At 37.3% G+C, this 17,218-nt stretch overlaps 4 protein-coding genes across 7 annotated transcripts; 2 read left to right on the top strand and 2 right to left on the bottom strand.

The window, feature by feature from the left end:
• The first annotated feature begins 2,119 nt into the window (after window positions 1-2,119).
• On the top strand, window positions 2,120-3,351 carry LOC103325086 (ethylene-responsive transcription factor ERF091). The gene has a single exon (XM_008227218.3). It carries the CDS (start codon window positions 2,358-2,360, stop codon window positions 3,150-3,152), a length of 795 nt encoding a protein of 264 aa, XP_008225440.2. The 5' UTR covers window positions 2,120-2,357; the 3' UTR covers window positions 3,153-3,351.
• A 912-nt stretch (window positions 3,352-4,263) lies between these two features.
• On the bottom strand, window positions 4,264-5,333 carry LOC103325087 (pathogenesis-related genes transcriptional activator PTI5-like). The gene has a single exon (XM_008227220.3). The coding sequence runs from the start codon at window positions 5,235-5,237 to the stop codon at window positions 4,674-4,676; it is 564 nt and encodes a 187-aa protein (XP_008225442.2). The 5' UTR covers window positions 5,238-5,333; the 3' UTR covers window positions 4,264-4,673.
• Window positions 5,334-6,712: 1,379 nt separating this feature from the next.
• LOC103325095 (uncharacterized) lies at window positions 6,713-8,139 on the bottom strand. Its single transcript, XM_008227225.2, has 2 exons — window positions 7,030-8,139; window positions 6,713-6,886 (listed from the first exon to the last, which is right to left on the bottom strand). Exons 1-2 carry the CDS (start codon window positions 8,093-8,095, stop codon window positions 6,846-6,848), a joined length of 1,107 nt encoding a protein of 368 aa, XP_008225447.2. The 5' UTR covers window positions 8,096-8,139; the 3' UTR covers window positions 6,713-6,845.
• Window positions 8,140-13,872: 5,733 nt separating this feature from the next.
• On the top strand, window positions 13,873-16,994 carry HB-3 (homeobox-3). Of its 4 annotated transcripts, none has more exons than XM_089048335.1 (4): window positions 13,873-14,196; window positions 14,560-14,909; window positions 15,073-15,966; window positions 16,421-16,656. In XM_089048335.1, the coding sequence occupies exons 2-4, from the start codon at window positions 14,774-14,776 to the stop codon at window positions 16,654-16,656; spliced, it is 1,266 nt and encodes a 421-aa protein (XP_088904461.1). In that variant the 5' UTR covers window positions 13,873-14,196; window positions 14,560-14,773. The 4 variants fall into 4 exon arrangements, with proteins under 4 accessions (XP_088904461.1, XP_088904460.1, XP_088904459.1 ...); XM_089048334.1 differs by having other exon boundaries at window positions 14,428-14,909; XM_089048333.1 differs by having other exon boundaries at window positions 13,873-14,369.
• The last annotated feature ends 224 nt before the right edge of the window (window positions 16,995-17,218 follow it).

Here is a 17,218-nt window from a genome sequence, read left to right as displayed (position 1 = left end):
GACTTAAAGACTCGGTAAAATATATGTTTTTAAAAAAGATTCGAAGTAGGGGGTGGGCTCTGTCCAGATTGGATATGTTTCACCTCAAAACTACAACCGAACCAATTATGATATAATGGTTAGTTCGGTTCAATTTTGACAAAAGTCATTTAGGAAACCAAATCAAACCAAATCAATTTAAGACAATTTGGGCCTAAGCCCAATTCCCTTTCTTCTGTACATTTTTTTCACCATTGTTAGACCAATTATAACCAACAAATTCACAACTTGTTTCGTACGTAAATCATTTTCTAGAGTATGAAACCATCCTCAAGATCAACATGCCATAAAACTTCAAATTTCAATAACTAATATAGCTCAAGTCAAATATTCATATATAGTTATTACCTAATTAGAGTATTATACATATAAAATGTAATATAAATAATTAAATATACACATAAACGGTCCAATGTGTTTTAGGCTGGTTTATAAAAGCTCCAAATCAAATTAAACTAAATCATATACAGTCCGGTTTAATTTTTAAACTGTTTGATTTTTTTTCTTGTTCAAAATCAAACCAAATTGTACTAGTTTGGTTTGCCTGGATTGATGCCCACTCCTAGGGCAAAGTATGTATATTATTATCATGAACCAACACAAGCCTACAACATTACCATCTCAAATTGATAACTACACTAATTGCTATTAATAGTATCATTTGGTTTCAAGTACTTGCATTGATCTGCCATAAAAAGATTTGCAGAGATTTCTTGGAACATTAACTCGTTTCCAGAAATCAATCAATGAATTTTTCAACCACCCCTTAAGTTTTTTTATTTGTTTGCTCAATGTTAGGAAAGGAAGGGGGGAGGGGGGGAACTCACACATACAAATATTATGCGTGAGCTTGAATCCAAGATCACTTAGAAGCTCACCCAAAGCTTGGGCCAATCAAACTGACACCCCATTGATAACCACCAAAAGAGTTGTATAAAGACAACAAATAGTGAAAACGTAAAGTAGTGCGGGTACCAACTATGCATAAGAGCCCAAGTATATGACTAAAAGATGGGCCTAAATAGAAAAATTGTAGCCCAATTCTCCCACAGACTAAGCCGAATGTCCAAGCCTCTTGGTCCTCTTCACTAAAGTCAGCGAGGGTTACCAAACAGATTTTAATCTTGCAAAGAATATGTGCTGATTTGACCACCAATGGAAGCAAAGAGAGGTGATCAAAGTCAAACCCCTTATGCTCTGCTGCATACATTTCTTTCTAACACGGCTCATTCAAAGCACCCATTGATTTTTGCGATCCCTTGCTGCACAAGTTTCTCCACTCCAAAAAAACAAACAATAAAACATGTTAATACGCCGCATCTGTGTAACAACAACATCCCTTGCTTTGATCTTCAGCAATAAAACCTCCCCTTTTGTCCTCTCAGCCCTTATTATTTTCATTCTCTTTTCTTTCTTTCTTTGTTTTTTGGTTCAAATTATTTTTATTAATTAATATTCTAAGGTGAAGCGTGCGGCTTCTTTGTGACATTGATAGCTTTATTAATGCACCTTCTTCTTAATCAAAGCTGGCAATTCTTGTACTCTAAGATACGCCAGCTTATTGGATACCGTGTTCGATCACCTGCTTCTGCTCTGCCCTTCTGGTTCTCTTGGCTAAGGCCTAAGGGTCTGATTGTTTGCTTAGCAGAGAGTTTTCGATTTCGCCATTTCTCCCGATTTTTCTAGAACCAAATAAGTTTATGTAGGTGTATTAGCAGAAATGATCACCATAAGTCAAAACTTAAACCACTTTATAATGTCCTTTGAAGAAAGGGTGGCACTTTTCAACTTTAAAACTAGCAATCTCTGGGGAAGAAAGATTTAAAAAAAATGAAATCAATGAGAATTAGGATTGTTTAATAGGGAGAGGTGTAAACGTGCCAATTAAAATTCAACTTATTATACTCTAGCCAGCTTTCAATTCTTCTTCTGCTCTGTTTCTTATGTAATCTTCATGAATTTGAGGGAGGTTTGAAAAATATAAAATGCCAAGTACATAGAATCTACAATCTACATCGATAAAGCCGCACAAATGATTAGAACAACCGCACAAGTCGATGTGGGAGACTTTAAAAATTAATCCCACTTCTTATTTTAAGAAATTAAGTCCTGAAATCCTGCATGAATTTAGCAGCTGGATTGAGCTACAAGTTTGCAGCTGAGTTCCCATTCATAATTTAGAGCACAAAAGCATATATATCTTAGCTGTTCACGCGTCTATTTTTAGTTCTTTATATTCCCCAATTCTCAATCTTCTCTCTCCCCTCATATCTACTTTGTGTGAAAGTGAGAGAGAGTTGGTTTTGAGATTTGGTAACATGGCTGTACATAGTGATCCTCATGCAGCAGAGGTTGCATCTGAAGCTATTCTAGAGAACGTGTGGGCGAGCTTTATCGGTGTGGATGGAGTGAAAGAAGAAGCAAAAAAGACAACAGAGTTGTCTAAACCCTGGAAAGAACAGCCTCCTCTTGATGGGAGAGAAAGGTCGATGGAAATTCTAGAAAGGCTACCAAGTCTAGGTAGGTGGATATCAATGGGAACTGAGGCCTGGCAAGAGCTTCTTGACAGTTGTGTTGTTCCTGGACACAATATGGAAGTGTCAAGCAATGTCAAGTTAGAAGGCAATGGGGCTACAAACTCAGAATTTGAAGCAAAGGTTGAGAAGAGAAGGGAGAAAGTGGAAATTATGAAGCACTACCGCGGAGTTAGGAGGCGGCCATGGGGTAAGTATGCAGCAGAAATTAGAGACTCAACAAGAAAAGGAGCTAGAGTTTGGCTTGGGACTTTTGAGACTGCAGAGGAGGCAGCTTTGGCTTATGACAAGGCTGCTTTGAGAATTAGAGGCTCAAAAGCCAATCTCAACTTCCCTCTTGAAACAGTTGCAAAGGCTATGGGGTTCGATTGCTTCAACATCTGCTCATCCACAAATGTTTCGAATTCGCGGAAGAGAGCATTGAGGGAGTGGGAAGAAAGTGTTGAGGCAATGACTGATGGAAAACCTGCATTGAAAAGGAAGGCAAGCATGAAAAACATGTTGGGGGATGAATTTGATGTGTTTGAGTTCCAAGACCTGGGAAGTGAATATTTGGACAGTTTGCTGTCTTCTTTTTGACAAAAATCCTGTACATGAATGCTTCTGTCTGTCTCTAAACAGTCTCTGTAGTTGCTAGTCAAGGAGATGCTGTATAAGGTATTTTTTTTTCTTTCAAACTAGCCTTAGAGGAAGAGTTAGCATAACATCTTATAAATCACTAAATTTCCCATGTATTTTGCAACATTGATCAACAAGGTGCTAAGTTAAGGTTGCATGATTTGTTCAGATGGACAGGGAGATAAAAAGAAAAATGTTGGAAAATGATATAACATATCAGAACAGATTCTAAACAGAGACATAAAGGTTTCCATGTAATAGTTCAATTCAATTATTTGTCATCTCTCTCTTCTAAAGAAGAGATGCCATGCCGTGATGCCAAGTTCAAATTCGCCATCTCTATCTCATGTCTATCTATTTTCACATGCTCAACCATCTTTTCATAATTAAAAGGAAAAAATAAAGCAAAGCCACCCACTACAAACCGACCTTAATTTTTTGTAATTACTTTTTTTTTTGGTCTACCTATTCAAGGTCAACCCTACCATACCTTCAACTTATCTAATTACCTTTTTTTTCCCTTTTTCAATAAGAAAATTTTAAAATGTATTGTCGAAGTTTAGTCTATTATGAATTACCATTCTCCTACTTTAAGTAAAAAGGAGGTTGATTGGCCATTAGAAATTTGGCCTCTGCAAGGGATATTATATTTACTTTGAATATGAGATTAGATAGCTCTCCCAAGTTATACCTGGTCAAGATGGAGGTTTTGGGTTCAACTTCTAATAGAATAGAACAAAAGGAATTTTTTATTTTTTTTTATTTTTAAAGCGATTAGGTAGGACTTAATTAACCAAACTAGTAATTACTTGTATATCAATTAAACACGGGAATTGTAGGCATTTTGCTAGTCTAATCCTCAATAACAAACGTGGCCAAAAAGTTTTTATATTGTATACCCACCAACCAAATTCTGGCCCGTTTGACAAGTATACCAGGTAAAGAATGACTGTCAAATGTGAACAGGTTGAAGATTGTTTGTGTTCCCATTCTGTGGAACCAAATGCTTATTGGTTCTCATCAATTTCATATTTTTCTCATGAAGTTAGTTTCCACAAACAGATTACCTTCATTTCCAAAGCCAGAAAATAAAAGATGGCATTAACACAAAAATTGCAACTGATTCAATCTTATAGGTCTTTCTTCTTCACCCATAACTCTGCATCTTTCTGGCCTTACTGGCCCTCTTATTACAATACAAACCAATAAAATTCACTTCTCGCGGCAGTACATTTCTGTACCTCTGTGTTTTTTTCTTTTGCTGTGAATTACGTTTGTGTGTTTGTGAGTGTTGGCGAAGCAACAAAGCATACACAAACCATGCAAAACTAATATACACAGGCTATGACAAGAAACTGGCTAATTAGAAAAGAAAAAAAAACTTGCACACTTTCCCACACCTTCAGCTCTGCAACTACTATATGAGATGAAATTTAATGTCCTAATGCTTGGTAGACAGAAATGAAAAAAGACAGAACCTTTCTAGATGATAGGACCCTGCGTATTTTGTGCCTCCACATTACTTGTGTTGCTCTGAGATTCTGATCTTGGTGTCCCAATTGAAAGCAAACTAGAGCTGCCACTTGAGTCTGAAGTTGTGCTATTACTATTTGAGCTGCAGGGTACACTAAAACTTGGCCTAACTTTATGAATTGAAGACGATGGCGAAGATGAGGCAGCCACTACATCAGGTGGGAAATTAAGCAGGGCCTTAGTACCTCTCATTCTAAAAGCTGCTCGATCGTATGCCAAGGCAGCTTCTTCGGCTGTGCTAAATGTTCCTAACCATACACGAGCACCGTGTCGAGCAGAGTCACGGATTTCAGCAGCATATTTGCCCCAAGGGCGCCGCCTCACGCCTCTATAGTGCTTCTTTCCAATGTTCTTAGAGGGTTCAAGGCCATTTGGTTGGTGGTTCATTTGGTGTCTTTGTGGCAAGTATGAGGGGTTAATAACCATGGCTTCATTTAGGACTTGGTATATGACCATGTCTTGTGAGTCATTCTCATTCAATGGTAGCTCATTTTGTGTGGAGGCTGAAACCATGGCTTCCTAGTTCTTCCTAAGTTCTTCTTCTTCTTCTTCTTCTTCTCCTCCTCCCTTATAAGGTGCCTTTTGAATTGGAAAAAGAAAAGCTTTCAAGATTGTGACATATGGCTCTACACTTGTCTTTAACTTTGGACTAAAATACGGGACAAACGTGGGGTCAAAGAATTTTTTTTGGCACGAGGGAGGTGATAGACACCAACAAAGATAGAATTAGGACTAATTTTCCACCACTTGATTGTTAGGTGCTGAACGACTTTTGCCTTGGCTTCCCTTGATAATACACATTCCCCAACTCCTATAATTCATTTTTCTCCCAAAATAATCATACCAAGCATTAACTGAAAATGGAAAATTTTGAAATTCAGAGGTTTTTTGTGGTATAGGCTCTTCGAGTGATTTTGGGGTTAAAGCATCGATGCCCCAAAGATGGGTTGAAGAGGTGATATATTGCTACTCATAAGATTGTCCTCATAACATAACTTTAATTCAACATGTTCTAATGTGCGGATAAATGTTATTTATGTATCTAAAATTAGAAACACGTTACGAAAGCGATAAATAATTGACATATATAATTATTTTTCTATAAAAATAATTTGGCAATTCAGATGCAATACAATGGAAAAGTATGGATTAGCTTCTTCACATGATATGGGGTAATGGGTTGGTAAAGTCAACAAGGTGTGTGACTCTATGCAAAGAGTGCATGAAGACGTTTCTTGGTGGATTTGGGATGACCATAAATTGGTCATATGCATTATCCCATTTTTTTTCAACTTTTTGTGTATATGACGTCATCATGGTCGTACATTATACTTTTCAAAGTTGGTAGGTCCTTTTGAAATTGACCCTAATTCGATCACACCTTGACTTTTCAACCATTTGTTTAAGAATGATGAAAAGACTTCAAATCAAAAGCAAGCAACAGCAACAGAGTCCTAAAATTTTGAACATTGAAGAAGTGGGGGAACATTGAAGAAGATGGGGGACAATTAAAGACTAGTGATAGCTCACGTGCGTTGAATTGAATGAACATGAAGACTATGTTTGTTTGTTTTTTAGAGTAAAGCGATAATTGTATTCATAACTTAGGCATCAAAATCATCAGTTATAATGGCATAAACTACCCAAAAAAAGTTAATAAAAATATGAAAGCACAGTAACTACACAGAGAAATACACCACAAAGTATATCTCCACTCATAATGACATTAGATTATGCCAATAAAACAGAATTAGTTAATGAGTCACCTTTAATAATAGATGACTAATTTTTCTTTTTTAATCAAATTGTTGGTAAACACGTCAAATCTAGGTCCGAACCTCTTATGTGTGAATCGACCTTGCACACACATAAGCTATGGAATATTTCTTGTTAAGATGGGATCAAATCCAAAAATCAACCGACTGAAGATTAATGACTATTAAAGTTAAACAATAGAATAAAAAAGTAATGATTAATATGAAGGAGACATTACCTTCAATAACTTTTCAATTAAAAATGAGTTGTGGATTGATCCACATGATCCTCTTAAGTAATGAGGATGAAATAATTTCACCAAAAAAGCATATTGATGTTATAACTAAAGGACTCACTTTGCATCTTTCATCGCCTTTCACTTTTCACTTGATTGAAGTGCTCTACATCTACAATCACAATAAACACGTCTTAGACAAGAAATTAATTAGTAATAAAATAATTATTCATCACTCTCTCACTATTGTTACAAACTTTGCAAAAATGTAGTAATCATACCAAAAATGCATTCCTAAACGAACAAGACATTTACCTTGACCATTTTCGTAACTCTGGTGATTGTTGAAAGAGTATTGTTGAAAACTATGGTGATTTTGAGCTTCGCTCATCCCCTGTCTTTGCATATGAATTGGCTGATGATGAAGAAGATGATGATGATGATGATAAGGTAAAAACCCAGCATCTTGTATTTGGGTGATAGCTCTCATGTGGCCTGGAAAACCCTCACTAAATTTTGGGCCAATCTGAGCTGCACCCACTGGCCCAAATTGTCTCTGAGAAGGGTCGAAAGCTACATGGCCTCTAATTTGCCCATATATGTTTGGCCCCATAGGAGAATTTGTTGCACAATCCAATCCTGCAATTCCTCTGCCTTGTCCTTGAAATCGCATAGGCCTTCCATTGCCTCCTTGAATTGTTGGGTCAAATGGCATTAATGGAGGACCAAATCCAATCACTCTTTGTGTCTCTTGTCTCCCTTGCCCTAATGCTTGTTGCCCCCCTTGTGAAATAGCTGCTGGCTGATAATTAGAACCTGTAACACAATTATTATCCACTAATCCCTTTCTCACTGTGACCTCTTGCCCTTGTAACAGAGAACTATAAGTACCATTAGCAGGTGCTAAATTTTGATTAGCATAACCATAAGTCATGTCACTACCATTATTGCTCCCTTGGTCCAAGGCAATTGACTCTTGCTCCACTGTGGACGATGGCAAAGCCAAACAATCCTTTTCTTGTTCTTGTTCTTGTTCTTCTTGTTGTCGTTGCAGTGCGTCTCTAAGCAGAGCAATCTCTCTTTCTAATTGTCTATACTTACCTAGAGGTCCATTGACAGGGTCTTGCTTCCACGTACAGGCTTCCCATATGAAAGACTCCGCAGCCCTACCCCTATGGTTCTTATCCTCAAGGTTTTTTAGCAACTTTGACGTGTTGCTAACTCCGAAAATCTTGTGCACTGCTCTGAAAGCTTCTTCGTTCTCTGCTGTGAAGTATGGAGCCATCACACAATCATCGTCACACTTCTTCCTTTGGTGCCGGCACGCCGCGCACGCATGGCGGCTGTTGAGCTCCCCACCATTGCCGCTACCCATTGACATGCTTGTACAATATAAATCTATACAAGTATTAGGTTATCTATGAAGTTAATATATTATACAAGGAGAAAAAAATAAGAAGAAGAAGAAGAACAAAGAAAAGCACTAAAAGAGAAATACCAGGTTGAAGGTATATAGGGGAGGAAGAAGACGGATGAAGAGGGTGTTGTAGTGAAAGAAGGAATCAAAGAAGGCAGTGGTGAAATTAGGTTAAGCTTTTATATTTTTACTTTAACCCAAAGTCTATCTCTGATTATGTTCCAAAAAATCTACCCGTAATTATAATTAATTTATGCCCGCTTCCTATTACCTATCAACTGTAAGATTGCATGAAATCTTACCGACCACATTCCTTAGATATCAAGTTAATCATAGTCATTGTTTGATCTATAATGTACATGTGATTCTGCGAAGATCGAACTAATCGTAATCGTCAATGATATCGACCTACAAATTTATTGATTTATGATCATAGGGGACTACCCTTGTGGTTGTAGACTAGGGTAAGTGATCCGCATCACATAGAATTGTATGTGAATGTATAATCATAATATCAGGATTTACTTACCATACTGGAGATAATGGGTATATTAATTAATTATTCTAGTCCAATTTTATTAGGTTGGTGTGATTACGTTTAACTTGTCATCGATTTTAGATTATATAATCTAATAAAATTAACAATTATCCAAAAAGGATCTTCATATTCTTAAGTTTAAAATCATGAAAATAAATAAATATAAAAAGTTTCATTATACACGTTTTGTGATACGCAACTCAGGCCTTCTAATCCCGAGATTAGCATAAACTGGGCCTGCCTAGCTTGGTTAAGCCGAGACCAACCCAAGTACCAAAGGCTAGCTGCTACTAGTATTTGGGCTCTTGGAAACAGCCCAATTTCTAAATCTCCGTTTTTTTATTTTTTATTTTCTTGGTAAGGAAATAACAAATTGATATATAAATTCATGTGACATTTAAAAAAAAATTCATGGGTATGTATATTCTCCCGTCACTCGGAACATATGCTAAAACTTCTTATGATCCCAAAACATTCGTCTTCCTCAGCTCTATATTCCCAAACTATGAATATTAGCAGAATCATTGACAGTCTTAGCTTAAAATATCTATTAAGTTTAATTTATCTTATCTTTAATCAGTTTATGCATATGAAAATCTGCCAACATGATAAGGGTACGTAGCCAGCCATCTGCCATGAGCTTTTGGCCTAAGTGGAGCATATTTAATTTAACAACTCTAATTAATTAATGAGAGAAACTGCATCGATATGATGTTTTTCTGATCAATTTTAAATCTAATATTATTATTTACATAATTAATTTTTATACATTGCATGAATCTTTTCTCAAGACTAATTATTTATTCTGATCTGAAAATAAAGATGCTGCTGCTGTGTGTACGTGGTGGGAATTGCAAAGATGAGTTCTTTACAATTCAAATTCTGACTATTTCTGTTGCTTTTTAGTATCCCAAAACAATAAAATGTAGTACGTACGACTCGTCCAAGAAGAAGAAAAATGACAATCTCCTTATCACCTCCTCACCATTTAAAAATTATTTATGTAAAAAATCAATCAAAATCGAGATTAATCATGTATAGATGATATTTAAATCGCACTTTTAAAAATGAGCTATTACGATTATGAAATGCATATAGTGAAAATTCGTTAGTCACAACATATTGAACGAATATACACTCGAAAGGTATATCTAAGAACTGTCCAAAACTAGGTCAATGCAAAACTAATCAAAATTAGATAGGTGCTCTTCAATTCCCAACGAGGATGTAGCCATGATTCGCGGATTAGTCATAAGTCATTTTATTTATAAACTTTGTTATTAAAGTCTCTTCAATGGTCTTCCAAGCGAGAATGTCCAGCCGCTTTCAGATAGGTAATCCTATCTTATATCTAGTTGATTGTATATTAATATGGCTAGGTAACTTCATATACTATCAATTTTATAGTTAGCAACATGATTACATCTCTCATATATATATATATATATGTACGGTTTACGTGAAATTATTTATTTATGTACGAAATCTTACTTGAGTTTCAGAGTCTCTTTAAATATGTGATCGAGCCAGTAAATATAGTACATTTCTGATTAACTCTTGATATAGGACAGCACCAAAACACATAATGAGGTCTCCAAAACTCCAAAAAGTTTCAAGCAACATTCGAATTCAAAGGCAATTTCACTCTCGAACTCCAAATTTTCTGTGCCAAACATATATTTTAAGCATGTTTTGATTTCAAACTTGAAACAGACTTAAAATTGTACGTATATATGGATATATAATATGTTGGTGGTGGCATGGCATGTGCAACTAGTTGAAGCATTTAAGCTTATCATGTTGTGTATTTACTACTTGCACGTTAGCATTTAGTGAAGGCTGTTGGCGCAATCTTTGCTAAGACACACATACCTATTTCATGTTGCATATTATTAGACTAATACCCCATTTATTGTAATCATGTGCAAGTGCAACATTTTTAAAGGACTTACTCAGAAGCCTTTGCTTCCAATTGGGGTGGAAGGTGATGACTAATTGAGTGACTGAGTGGTATAAAGTTGGTAAATTATTAAATTGGGAAGTATTTTCTTGTTAAACTATGAATATGAATTGTTAATTAGGTTAACGGATACGAATGTGTGACCAAATTCACAGTCTACTGATAAAAGCGTTTTTTTGGCACATGAGTATGTTAATTAGAACGATCATGTTTAGTTAATTGTTCTTAGGCCATGGTTCATATGAGCTGCAGGTTATGTGTGATGGCATGTTGTAATGATCATCGTGATGATATATATAATTGTCTAATGGCAAGTAAAGGACAAAGGCTCGACGATGGAGTTAATTGTTCCAAATCTGGTGCAGACAGATTGGTGAGAAGGAAAAAGCAATCTGATTGAAAAGGGAAAGCAAGAACACAAGCATAGAAATTGAATCAATAAATACAATACACACGTACACATACATACAGTGGGAGCAGAAGTTGAAGTTCCAAAACCCAGCAGAGCCAAACTGCCAAAGATATATAATTTAAAGCGAGGGATGGGGCATTGGACGCAGAGGATTCGCCATAAGTAAGCCAAAGTGCCAAAGCTGCTAGAAAACTAGTGTCCAGGTCCACTTCCAGTTGCTATAAATATGCGATGCCTTCTTCTTTCCTAGTTTCTGCATACTTTTCTGTCTGTCTCCCCCAAACACTTATATGCAGTCACACTCATACACACTCGCAGAGGCCGTGGTCCCATTTTGATCTAATGTCGTTATGGGCATGGGAAATATATAGATCAAACGTGGTTTTGAATTTTCATTTTTGGGTCAGTCAAAAGTTGTTTTGGTTTGATGGTTAGGTTTTGCATGTATCCAACCATTTAGGGTTTTCGATTGAAATTCAAAAGGACTTGAAGCTTGAAACATTCTGCATATCATTCAATATACATGATATTTTAATAGGAAACATTCTAATTAGCTACTGCCATGGTCCATGGTCTAATTAGCTACTACATATATGTAGTCCCTTTCAGACATATATATCCACCTTTACTATTATCAACTTTGACAGCTCCCTTTCCCCTCCACCCTTCCAAAATCCAAACCATAGTTCCCCACTCAACTTAGTTGAACTCTGCTCCGATGACTTTGAGCTTGTTGGGAACACAAAATTTTAAATTGTGCAAAGAATTTGCAACTCAAGTGGTTAAAAGCAGTTATCTCTGCACTCAAAGTCATGTATTCGAATTCCCTCTCACTCGCTTGTATTAAACAGAAATCTGAATTATGCATTAATTTTAAGTCTAATTGCATCTTATTATAAGGAATTCTTAGTGTTTAATTGTCATATGTTTATCTAAAGACATTGGTAGATCAATTGGACCCCACATTTAGCTTGCTAGGCATTATAATATGCTTGGTATTGTTAATTACCACCACCCAAGTCCCAGGGGTTACAGAAGATAGCTTAGCCTTAGAAAAGGGGTGGGGTGTGGACATTGGACAAAGAGGCCAAAGAGGGATTTGGACTTTGTTATTTGAATAGTAACTGATGAGTTGGGAGTGAGCTTTGCATGTCGGAATCGAACCGACACAGCTTAGACCAAATCTTTACACCCCTCTCTCTCTCTCTCTCTCTCTCTCTCTCTCTCTCGGACACGCATAGCATAGTCCACACACAATAACATAGATCTGCTGCATGCTTTGATCTTCTCCCCCCAAGACCCCATGTGAAACTTTGCTGCTGCAATATTATGTATATATATATATATATCTCTGTCTCTGTCTGACTTTTATTTCCAAGCTATAATATATATATATATATATATATGCATGCACATAATATATATCGAACACCCTTCCATATTTTTTATATGTGGAATTCTGATTCAAAATTCCAGTGTAATTACCCAATATTAAGCATCAGACTATAATAAATGTGTGCTCTTGATGTTCACAGATGGATCGAGTTCTCAATGCACACAATCAGCTCAGTCCCCAACAAAATTCAAATCACTCCAATTCAGCAAATCGAGTTAGGATTGAGTAATTTTCTCCCTCAACATGCTCTACTTATCTTTTTGCCTGTTTCACTGCCTAACTCTCGACAAACAAATGGCAGAACAGACTTAATATTGCATTTAATCGTGTAGACCAAAGTGTGAATCTCTGCATATTTTAGGAATTTGATTCATTACCACTAAAATTAATTCTTAAGTAGTTTTATCTTTTCTTCGTCCCATTCATATTTCAACACGAGCCAGGACTAGAGGTCAACTCTATATCTCCCCGTGGGTCCGTTGTCTCAGATCTTTGTCAACGTTATTGTCTACCATACCAGATACCACAGTCAAGTCTACAAATAATATGTTGCGCATGAGATTAAAAAGTAAATCCTAGCCAATCAGGGAAGTGGTTAAGTCAAAGTTGAATTACCTCCCGATGGGTAAGGTTTAATTGATAAGTAGTTAAGAGGTTCTTAATGGGTAAGGTTTAGAATGTCCTCCGATGTGAGATTTTATGTTCTCAATACGCTCTTTACTTCCACATCAGAATAGTGTTTTTCTAAACGTATATGAATTTGTTTATATTAAAGTATATAAAATATATGATGATCAACTAGGTTAAGTTGAAATATCTAACTCAAAATCAAATTCGCAATGAACATGTCTTGTATTAAAAGAAATAAAGATGAATTAATTAGCACTATTCAAATTTTATTTTTATAAAGAAATGATGTTTACATGCATTCATGTAAATGTTACTCAAATTGCCTTTTTAACTTTTCTAGGCAGCATAAGCAAAATGATTGTTGAGGAAGAAGTTTTGTGATCAGTCGACTGACCCATCAGCTGATGAAAGCTATCTATCTACTATCAAACTAAAAGCAGAAAGAGCAGGGCAAGCACCATTGTCACGTCCCACAACTATAACCTTCCATTGCCTCCAGAAATTTTCTTCCTTTGAATTTGAACTGCCACTTCTACTGTATCTGTATGTGTTGCGTGCAAGCTTTTCAAGTGTCATGTCGTTTCATCCTATACGAAGAGATCAATCAAAGTGCTTCATCTCCTCCTTGAATAAATTAGAAGAATCTATAGGAAGAAGATTTCCAATTAATTTCAAAAAGTATAATAAATAAATGCCCTCGAGTCAATCCAAACTTTTGCACAAAATAAACCCAAATATGAAATATGCAATTACTCTACCACGACTCCCACCACCGCTTTCCAATTAAACCCTACAAATTACGTGCCCCATGGCCTTGGCCTTGACTTTCAAACCATCTCCCCCACCCTCACATTGCCCCTATTTATTCCTCTACAACAACCTTTTCCATTAGAATAATCCCAAAAACCTCACTTCATCTCTCCCTCACCATTAATATCCACTCACTGCAAGCGAACCCCAAACTGATCACTCTCTTTACAAATCTGAAAAGAAAAATTGTATATGAAAGAGAAGGAGACAAACTTATCAGAACAACCCTCACTTTTCTATACCTCTCTCTCTCTCTCTCCTTTGCATTAAGAGCTTGGTCTGTCATCTCTGATGAAGATTCTAATTAAGCCCCCAGCAGGTATTCTTTTCTATGTTCCCTTTGCTTCTCGTCCGGGGGGGGATTGGGTTGTACTTTGAGTATTGAGTAGAGAACAAGCATTCCATTCCATTTCATCATCAATATATTAAAGCAAAAGCTCTCTAAAAAAGAAGAGGGATGGGTTGAGACTACTCGCTCCTTTAATTTCTTCAGTACACATCCTACCTTTTTATTTATTTCCATTTCCTTTCTTGTTTATCTTTCTCGCAGGCGATTCCTGTTGTGGGTTTTGCCCATTTTATCCATCAAATTAAATTTCTTTATTTAAATATATAATTTCTTTGGGAGATGGGAAGGACTGGTGTTGATTAATTAAATGCAAAATATATTCAACTCACACAGGAGAATGGAGTAGGTGATGATGAGACTATAAGAAGTGATGTTATGCTGGGCTAGAGAGGATATATCCATCCAGTAGTGCCAGAAAAACAAAACAAGAGCTAGCCTTTGCAGCAAAAAGTGTTTCTCTTTTGGCTGGCTATAGCTATAGCTCCTTTAATATCTACTAGCTCTCTCTCTCTTTCTCTGTCTTCGTATCCCTTTGGTCATCATCATCATGGCTTCATCAAACAGACACTGGCCTAGCATGTTCAAGTCCAAGCCTGCAAACTGCAGCACCCACCACCAATGGCAGCATGACATCAACCCTTCTCTCGTTTCAAATGGATGTCACCGACCATCTTACTCCTCAGGTAACCGTCCTAAACACTCATTTATACCAAACCCTTTCCAATTGATATTAATTTCAAAGAAAATCCTTTAGTTTTTCATAATTTGTTAGCTAGGTTACAAATTCATATACATTTAATCTTATGTGCAAGTAGATGTTTGCTTTTAATTATGTGAATGCAACAGTCGCTGGGTGTGAAGAAAGAAGTCCGGAGCCAAAGCCTAGATGGAACCCAAAACCAGAGCAAATTCGCATCCTCGAAGCCATCTTCAACTCTGGGATGGTGAACCCTCCGAGGGATGAGATTAGGAAGATCAGGGCTCAGCTGCAAGAGTATGGCCAAGTTGGGGACGCCAACGTTTTCTACTGGTTCCAGAACAGGAAATCACGAAGCAAGCACAAGCTTCGCCACCTCCACAACTCATCCAAACAACAACAAACCCATCACCACACCCACCTTCCTCCCACCACACCCGTCTCCACAAGCACTCTCAACATCATCAATGCTGCTGCCCCTTCTTCCTCCTCATCCTCCTCTGAAAAATCATCTCCCAAATCAGCACCAAACAGCAAGGCCTTCTCCATGGGGTTCTCCTCCAACGTTGCTGCTCATGACGTTTCAATTAACTCTCCAACTGCTTCTGTGAACCAGCAGCGCAGCTTCTTTCAGCCTCATCATCAGCATCACAGCGAGGTCTTGCCCGAACCCTTCTTTTTTCCTATGCATCCGAATCCGAATTGCAATTTCACGCAAGGATTTTGCTTCTCTGAGCTGTCTAATGTGGTTGATGTTCCCAACCATGGCACTCATGAACAAACTAATAACAACACTGGGCCTTGCACAAGCCTGTTGCTGAGTGAGATCATGAGCCATGGGGCAGCAATGTCAAGGAAAGAATACCATCAAGAAGATGAGATGAAGGTCATGAACATGAAGAACATGGACCCACACCACCTCAATTACAGTCTCAATGTCACCACCACATCTCCAACAAGCCATACTAATATGGTTGCTTCTCACACCACTGGCCCCACTACTAGTGTTGCTGTTCCATCCCCCATGATTCACAACATTCAAGGTAAAAACAATTACTCAATTTCACTTCATATTTTGTTCATTTAAATCTGCATTCACCCAAATCTCGCATAAGAAAATTGACAATGTGGGATGAGCTGCTTGTTGATTATACCAAGTTCGTATTGAGTACGAAACAAGGGTAGTTTAGTCTTTTGAAGCAATGGATCGAGCTATATATAGCTAGCTAGGTTTTGCATTTTACATAAATATTATGATATAAAATGAGATGAGATGGTACTTTAGATGGAAGGACGTGTGCATGGGTTCGATTGATTGGTCTGGTCTGTTCTGCTGGGTTCGGTTCGGGGTCGGGTTTGGGTTTGAAAGGACAGTGGTCACATTCCATACACACTGTACATATTTGATGAGAGAGATTGATAGAAGATGATGAAACTAGTGTAGTCGGTTGGTGGTAGCTATACTGTGTGAGTGACTGTGTGTATGGTAATGAACAGGTGGTGTTGGGGAAGCGGGTGCAATGGGCGCGGGAGGTGCGGAGAAATCAACGGTGTTCATAAACGACGTCGCATTCGAGGTGGGTGCGGGTCCCTTCAACGTGCGTGAGGCTTTCGGGGATGACGCCGTCCTCATTCACTCCTCTGGTCACCCCGTTCTCACCAATGAGTGGGGTGTCACCCTCCACTCTCTCCACCACGGCGCTTTCTATTACCTCGTAATTAATTTTAATTAATTTTATTTCTATTAATTACACTTTTTTAATTGCTTTAATTACCCTCTTATTTTCTTCTTATTCGATAACATTGCAGATTTAGAAGAGTGAAAGCAAAGCAAGCAAGCTAGAAGAGACGGGCTCTGGTTTCTGCGTTGCCTTTTCTCCATATATGTCTTCTCTAATTAGCGCTCGCTAGGGTTTACTGTATTAGCTAGGCAAAGTTTGTGTGGACCTACATATGTATTATTATTATGTTATCTGTTTCTGGTTAAGTATTATATATATAATTATATTTACCTGTGGCATATGGATGTGGTTTTTCTTTTTGTTTCTTTTTAAAGGCCGGGTTATAACCACATCATGCTCATGTGCAGATGTAAATGCAGGTAACTCACATCCAAATGAGGTGATATCATCCTCATAATTTCTGCCGGTTTTCGATTTACTTGCTTTTTTTGAAGGAAGCCAGACATTGCATGATCTGGCTTTTCAATTTTGTAAGCATTTGTGTTAAACTGCTTCCACCACCCAAAATTTCTACCAAACAACTGTCCAAGATCTAGTATTGCTAGCCACTCAA

This window comes from Prunus mume, linkage group LG3, assembly GCF_029339155.1.
Source record: "Prunus mume cultivar Tortuosa linkage group LG3, ASM2933915v1, whole genome shotgun sequence".
NCBI lineage: Eukaryota > Viridiplantae > Streptophyta > Magnoliopsida > Rosales > Rosaceae > Prunus > Prunus mume.
This window is presented reverse-complemented; position numbering and strand designations above follow the sequence as displayed.

What these genes read in the sequence shown, in the direction of transcription:
- HB-3 (XM_089048335.1), top strand. Translation starts at nt 14,774, where the DNA reads ATGGCTTCATCAAACAGACACTGGCCTAGCATGTTCAAGTCCAAGCCT. An exon ending in CCGACCATCTTACTCCTCAG is followed by an intron (nt 14,910 to 15,072) that starts GTAACCGTCCTA and finishes TGAATGCAACAG; the next exon opens with TCGCTGGGTGTGAAGAAAGA. An exon ending in CATGATTCACAACATTCAAG is followed by an intron (nt 15,967 to 16,420) that starts GTAAAAACAATT and finishes GGTAATGAACAG; the next exon opens with GTGGTGTTGGGGAAGCGGGT.
- LOC103325086 (XM_008227218.3), top strand. Translation starts at nt 2,358, where the DNA reads ATGGCTGTACATAGTGATCCTCATGCAGCAGAGGTTGCATCTGAAGCT.
- LOC103325095 (XM_008227225.2), bottom strand. Translation starts at nt 8,095, where the DNA reads ATGTCAATGGGTAGCGGCAATGGTGGGGAGCTCAACAGCCGCCATGCG. An exon ending in GAGTTACGAAAATGGTCAAG is followed by an intron (nt 6,887 to 7,029) that starts GTAAATGTCTTG and finishes TTGTGATTGTAG; the next exon opens with ATGTAGAGCACTTCAATCAA.
- LOC103325087 (XM_008227220.3), bottom strand. Translation starts at nt 5,237, where the DNA reads ATGGTTTCAGCCTCCACACAAAATGAGCTACCATTGAATGAGAATGAC.